Genomic DNA, 7,649 nt, shown 5'->3' with positions numbered 1-7,649 from the left:
ATTAGGCCAATCAGTGTCGAGTCGTGATCAAATTTAATTAGCAGATTGGAGCTGTAGGTGGAGATACAGTCATGGGTTTACAAAGAGTAAAGGAGGGGACTCAGGACACAGCCCTGAGGGGCACCTGTGTTGAGGGTCAAAGGGACAAAGGGGAGGGAGCCAAGTCTAACTACCCGCTGGCGATCTGACGGGAAGTCCAGGATCCAGTAACACAAGGCAGGGTGAGGGCCGAGTTCTGGAGGGAATTATTCACTCTTCACCTATGTAACGCTCAGGGAAGGTCTCACTCGTGATGTAACGGGTTCTCTGTAGCAGCAGTGTTTGGGTTATGATTGGAGATGACGGGGGTTTGGAATGTTTGACGTCCAGTGAGGGGAGTGGTTTTGCTCGAGAGCGAGGCATCCGTGGGCTTGTGCTCGGCAGAAGATGGAGAGAGAAGATGCCAGGCCGGGGAAGTGTAGACTGCGGGACGGAGTGGACTTGGAATGGGGTCGGAGGACGACGGCGCCCGGGGTAAATCGATGGAGAGCGAACGGACGGGAAAACAGTGAGCTCCAACGTGCGCGTTAGACTGTTTCATTACAATGGGCCCTCTTTCATTTGGTTTTCTTCACTGACCCTATGGTCAAATAAAAAATTATAAAGCGCAATGGTTTAATTGCATGTTGTGTTATTTAGTAGTACTGATTTGTAACCGGGCAACACATCACGCAACATCCACATAAACGATATTTCTCAAGTTTGGCTGGGCCGGAGGCTGTCGTTCCCTGGTCTCACACCGCTAGCCGAACCTGAGGGCGACAATTGTGGGGGTAACGCTCGGGATTGATTTCGATGGATCTTCTGTGATTGCGCTGAGCATTAAATCAGCGGGTTAGCACGAGGAAATCTGTAGATGCTGGAAATTCAAGCAACAGACACAAAATGCTGGTGGAACACAGCAGGCCAGGGAGAAGCACTGTCGACGTTTCGGGCCAAGACCCTTTGTCAGGACTAACTGAAAGGAAAGATATTAAAAGATTTGAAAGTCGGAGGGGGAGAGGAAAATGCGAAAGGATATGAGAAGACCTGAGGTGTGGGGTGAATCTGAGAGCCGGAAAGGTGATTGGCAAAAGGGATACAGAGCTGGAGAAGGGAAAGGATCATGGGACGGGAGGCCTAAGGAGAAAGAAAGGGGGAGGGCAGCACCAGAGGGAGATGGAGAACAGGCAGAGTGATGGGCAGAGAGAGAGAGAGAAAAAGAGAGGAGGGGGGAGAAATCTAAACACATTAGGTTTGGGGTAAGAAGCAAATCAATGTGCAGCCCCATTTCCATGTGCACTACCAAACCCGCTGGCATCCCCACAAACGCATCAGATTATCCCAGAGCAGGAATCATAAAATAGGTGCCTCCATCTTAAAATGTTCTAACTTCAAACTGTATTAATTATTAAAGTATCTATGTGCGTCTGCTTCACTCTGTGATTATATCCGTCCGCATGTGTGTCTGTCCGTCTTTGTGTGTGTTTGTGTCAGATACTAGCCAGCAGACAGCACTCGGTGTTTGTCGAGACAGCGCGCCTACTTTGGACACCTGACTAGTGTTGAGGAAACCCTTCAGGGCACCAGAAGGACGTGTGTACGCTGGTTCGGGGAATTATACAACATTGCATTGTTTGTATGGGATACACAATATCATGGATTTTATTCTGAAGAGGGGAGATCTCGGAGAGTCTCTGCTGTTACCAACCCGCAGGTTTCGTTTACTGTGGACTGACGCTTTAAGCGCCTGAGTGAGGCGGGAGTATGACGTCATTCTCAGGTTGTCGCGGTGTGTGCAGAAGAAAATACAGAGACACAGGGAGAGGGAGAGAGAAGGTGAGGGAGGGAGAGGGAGAGGGGAAAGGGAGGGAGAGAGTGAGAGACAGAGGGAGAGGGAGAGAGGGGGAGAGAGAGAGAGAGAGAGGGAGAGAGAGAGAGAGAGAGAGAGAGAGAGAGAGAGAGAGAGAGAGAGAGAGAGAGAGAGAGAGAGAGAGAGAGAGAGAGAGAGAGAGAGAGAGGAGAGAGAGAGAGAGAGAGAGAGAGAGAGAGAGTGAGAGAGAGAGAGAACAGCTACTTTGGCAGTCTTCGCAAGACTTGGAACTACGAACTACCGGGGCAAGTTTGCTCCAGAATGTGTGATTGTCACTTCGTATAATCCACAGGAGTGGATTTTGGGTTATCTTGTGGGACCACTTACGTGTTAACCCTTGCCTGGGTATGTTGTGTGGTAACCTCTGGAAAAAGATATTCCTGTGACAGGTCGTTTTCGGTGATAATTCGTATGTGGATTTGGAACGGTGACGGACAAGATCTACGGCGGCTGTTATCTCGTTTTTCCAGCGTGGAACCTGTGGAATACTTGGTACTTGCCTTCTCTCTCCAGTACAACGTCCATTGCAAATATCTCTTCCCCATCATTTATTCCGTGGATGACTGAACTTTCCTGCTTTACCATCGCAAGACTCTGAGCCTTATTCCCCCAAGCTCAATAGTTGGGAGTTATATTTACACAAATACAAACAAAACATTGTTAACTTTGGTTTATCTTGGTTAAGTTACTATATTAAAAGTAGTTACTAATAAAGACAGTGGTTTTAACATCAAAACCAGACTCCATGTGTAATCTATTGCTGTTGTTCGTTTCTAAAACGTTACATAGATAGATAGATAGATAGATAGATACTTTATTCATCCCCATGGGGAAATTCAACATTTTTTCCAGTGTCCCATACACTTGTTATAGCAAAAACTCATTACATACAATACTTAACTCAGTAATAATATGATATGCATCTAAATCACTAACTCAAAAAGCATTAATAATAGCTTTAAAAAAAAGTTCTTAAGTCCTGGCAGTTGAATTGTAAAGCCTAATGGCATTGGGGAGTATTGACCTCTTCATCCTGTCTGAGGAGCATTGCATCGACAGTAACCTGTCGCTGAAACTGCTTCTCTGTCTCTGGATGGTGCTATGTAGAGGATGTTCAGGGTTTTCCATAATTGACCGTAGCCTACTCAGCGCCCTTCGCTCAGCTACCGATGTTAAACTCTCCAGTACTTTGCCCACGACAGAGCCCGCCTTCCTTATCAGCTTATTAAGACGTGAGGCGTCCTTCTTCTTAATGCTTCCTCCCCAACACGCCACCACAAAGAAGAGGGCGCTCTCAACAACTGACCTATAGAACATCTTCAGCATCTCACTGCAGACATTGAATGACGCCAACCTTCTAAGGAAGTACAGTCGACTCTGTGCCTTCCTGCACAAGGCATCTGTGTTGGCAGTCCAGTCTAGCTTCTCGTCCAACTGTACTCCCAGATACTTGTAGGTCTTAACCTGCTCCACACATTCTCCATTAATGATCACTGGCTCCATATGAGGCCTAGATCTCCTAAAGTCCACCACCATCTCCTTGGTCTTGGTGATATTGAGACGCAGGTAGTTTGAGTTGCACCATATCACAAAGTCCTGTATCAGTTTCCTATACTCCTCCTCCTGTCCATTCCTGACACACCCCACTATGGCCGTGTCATCATTTGTTAACACTGCTCAATACATTTGAGTAGGTTGAACCGGGACTAAAAGAGTGAACATATGAGGAGCATTTGATGACTCTCGGCCTGTACTCGTTAAGTTTAGAAAAATGAGGCAGAAATCACATTGAAACCAACCGAATATTGAACTAACACAGAACAGAGTGGAGACCTGGGGAGGCAGATGTGACAGTGTGTGTGTGTGTGTGTGTGTGTGTGTGTGTGTGTGTGTGTGTGTGTGTGTGTGTGTGTGTGTGTGTGTGTGTGTGTGTGTGTGTGTGTTTGTGTGTTCACAAGATCACGCGATTCTACACATGAGTTAAACCAAATGAAGAGCCACATTGGCTCTTAATATGACAAGGTTTTCAATCCAGGAATCATTTATGCGAACCTCTTGTGAATCCTCTCCAATGTCAGCACCCCCCTTCTAAGATAAGAGATCTAAAACTGATCAGAATAGTCTAAGTGAGGTCTCGCCAGTGCTTTATGACGCTTCAATATTACATCCTCGGTTTTATATTCTCGTCATCTCGAAGTGAATGTTAACACCGTATTTGCCCTCCTGATCACCGACTCAACCTGCAAATTAACCTTCACAGAATCTTGCACAAGGACGCTTAAATCTCATTGCACCTCATATTTTTTTTATAATTTTCTGCCCATCAGGTAAATAGTCTACCCTTCTATTTATTTTAACTATGACTCTACAGTTTTGACAATATATTCCATCTGCCACTCTTTGCCCATTCTTCTAATCTGTCTGACTCTTTCTGTAGCCTCTCTACTTCCTCTAAACAATCTGCCTCTCCATTTAACTTTCAAATATCCAGAAAACTTGGCCACAAAACTATCAATTCTGTCATCCAACTCATTGATATATAACGTGAAAAGAATCGGTCCCAACAGAGACCCTGTGGAACACCACTATTTACCGGCACCAACCAGAAAAGGTTCCCTTTATTCTCCACGACTCCAACATCTTCCCAACCACTGCGAGCAGACTAACAGGCCTATAATTTCTTTTCTTCCTCTTTCCCTTCCTGAAGAGTGGAGGAATATTTCCAATTTTTCATTCCTTCTGACACATGCAAGAATCACTTGATTCCTGAAATACCATTACTAATTCCTCCACAGTCTCTCCAGCCACCTCTTTCAGAACCCTGCAGTGTACACCACCTGGTCCAGGTGATTGATCCACCTTCACACCTTTCATTTGCCCCTGAGGGTGAAAAGCCTCTGTTTGGGTGTGACTGGACCGATTGAATATTTCAGTGAAACTCAGATCCGCAAGCCCTGGGAGCGTCATTATAAAGATTCGCTGCAACTTTCAACCTCACTGATATTTTCCTGTTGATAGGTGACCAGAACTGCACACAATACACCAAGTGTATCCTCCCTAATGTCCTGTAGAAATTCAACTTTACATCACAACCTGTGTACTCAATAAGGTGATTAAGGTGTCCTTAGATCCCTAAAAGTTGCCTCACGGGTATCACTAATCACTATCTGTGTACTCAATAAGGTGATTAAAATAGAAGCGGGAGCGGATACCGGACCACTGGAAAATGATGCTCGAGACGTCGGGCACAAGGTAATGCAAACTGAACAAGTATTTGTAATCAGACATTTGGATAGGTACATGGATGGGAGAGGTATGAAAGGCTCTGGTCCTGGTGCAGGTCGATGAGACTAGGCCAGAGAATTGGAAGTACCAGAGGGTTCTTTACGATAATCGGAACAGTTTATTGTTGTGGGGTTCAATGAGTCTATATTCTATCGCTAAGAATCCTCTGCAGTAACTTGCCTACCCCAGACATGAGACTCACCTGTCTACGTTATTCCAGTATTATACATTCCGGTTCTTAAATAAGAGAATAACATTTATTGCCGCTTTCCTGGTATCTTCAGTGTAGCCAAATACAACACAAACACGTTGGTAAAGTCCACTGTAATTTCATTTACTGCCTCTCCCAATAACCTGAATTATACCCCGCCAGGCTGTGCGGAAATATCCCCCGTTAGCTGACTAAACACGGCCTCCTTAGTGGTCCTGTACTTATACAAATTGAAAAGATATTGTGGATAAGAACAGGACGGGAATGGTTTAGTCATTGACACTTACAGCAGGGAAAGGACCCTTCAGCCCATGTGTCCATGTGAGGGCGACGTACATTCAAGCTAACTCCTGTCCCGTAGGAAATGGGTCAAATGCCGGCAGATAGAATTCGTTTAGGTGGGCACCAGGTAGGCATGGAAGAGTTGGGCCTAAGGGCCTATGTCAATTCTGAAAGGGAAGGGCGACGTTCAGTTCTGGTCAGAGTTATATACAAATAATATTTTACGCTGGAAAACTGCATAAGATATTCACTATTTGCTGGGAGAGTTTGAGGGTCTTGTGCCATGGGACGAGATTGTTCTCTGGGTTTACAGATGGATCTTGGGATCTTAATTTATAACACCCTGAAATGGGTACACACGATGGCGGGTTGTTCAAGGCGCTGTAGGGCCTCCTTGTCTTTTGTAGTGGAAGCGCACAGTTCCAGTATCAGGTAGTTATTTTACGGTGTTGTAAATCTCTAGTTGAACAGCTTCTGGAGTATTGCATTCCACTGTTGGGAAAATGTGGAGGTTTTGAACGGTGATTAGAAGAGGTTTACGAGGACACGGCAGGGTAATGAGAGATTGGACCATCTAGAGATATTTTCTCGGCAATGGTAAAGGCTGAGGGAGGCGGGCCAAGGTTTATAGGAATATGAGAGGCGCAAACAGCGTAGACAGCCTGAGGAGCAAATGTCTAACACTAGAGGGCGAGCGTTTAAGGTGAACAGAGGAACACTGCCTCATTAGTCCTTGTTTATGTACTATTTATTTAGTTTGTAATTCCGTGTACTTTTCTACCTTTTCCCGACACTGCTACTGTAGTGTCACTTATTCACTTATTCACACAATTCACTTATGCAATGCTAAACCTGTCTCAGAATGGTTCAAGGAGATGTGTGTTGCAACATTAGTAAAACATGAAACGCTAGTTCTATTGGATCGGAACAGCTCAGTGAGCGGAACGGCCTGTTCCCCTGCGGTACTGTCCCATGCTGGTGAAATCACGGCCGGAGTACTGTGTGTATCTCCGGTCGCCGCCACAGGAAGGACGTGATTAACCTGGAAAGGAGCAGTAAGTATTAACGACTTGTGTTTCCTGGACTGGAGGACTCGTATCCGAAGGAGACTGGATAGAGACGGAGGGTGATGAAACACTGATTCCCCCCTCCGACAGCACAGGTCCCACTTTTGAATGTGAATGGAACGTATGTGGGATCTGTAGGATAATTAATTCATTCAATGTGTAGGGGCATTAAAGTGTTTAATTTTAAGCACATATATGAGACGTTAACGATATAGCTCCCCCTCCCGATCCTTCTAGTTATGGACCTATATCGTTAGCGTCTTATTTACGTAAACTTATGGGACGTTTGTTAATCTAGCATTATATATTGGAAGAGAGAGGCGATGTATCGTTTTATCAGTGTGGGTTTAGGAAGGGTAGAACGACATTAAGTAGAGTTTTATGTTTGGAAGACGATACTGATACTGTTGAAGTACTGTTAAATAAAGTTGTAATAGCAGTGTTTTTAATATTGAAAAGGCAGATGATATTTACGGAAGGAAGGGCTTTTGATTAAATTATGGACATCAGGAGGGGAGATTGTATCATCTTTTCCGAGTTTATTTTAATTTGGACGGTCTCTGCAAGTAAAGGTAGGAAAGATTCATTCTAGTTTCTATGGGATCGAGAATGGTATCCCACAAGGCAGTATTTGCAATTCTTTATTGTATAATATTTTGATTGATGCTGTTTTCTCTGAGATAGCGTGGTTAAATTACTATGTACAGTTGAAGGAGCTTTCTGGATTAGAGGTAGACATTTGAATTTAAGTGTATGGAGGCTGCATTTAACAATTAGTATATTTACACAATAGGCAAATAGCTTTCGGTAGCTAAACACAAGTTATGTGTTTTACAAACAGGACTAGTGGACCTGCCATTGATCTGAAATTATAAGATCAAACTCTTGAAGACGAGTCCGTGCTGAGACTTCT

The 7,649-nt window shown here is 44.6% G+C and overlaps 1 protein-coding gene across 1 annotated transcript in view; it reads right to left on the bottom strand.

Annotated features, from left to right (window-relative positions):
• Positions 1-735: 735 nt before the first annotated feature.
• The window catches only part of LOC140723348 (uncharacterized), a 64,400-nt gene continuing 57,486 nt past the window's right edge, over positions 736-7,649 (bottom strand). Inside the window, exon 3 of the mRNA XM_073037935.1 lies at positions 736-791. Coding sequence (XP_072894036.1) covers positions 736-791 — 56 coding nt within the window. The remainder of the gene's footprint in view (positions 792-7,649) is intronic.

Source organism: Hemitrygon akajei, unplaced genomic scaffold (assembly GCF_048418815.1).
Source record: "Hemitrygon akajei unplaced genomic scaffold, sHemAka1.3 Scf000110, whole genome shotgun sequence".
Classification (NCBI taxonomy): Eukaryota; Metazoa; Chordata; class Chondrichthyes; order Myliobatiformes; family Dasyatidae; genus Hemitrygon; species Hemitrygon akajei.
Note: the sequence above shows the minus strand (reverse complement) of the source record. Positions and strands in the feature narration are given on the sequence as shown.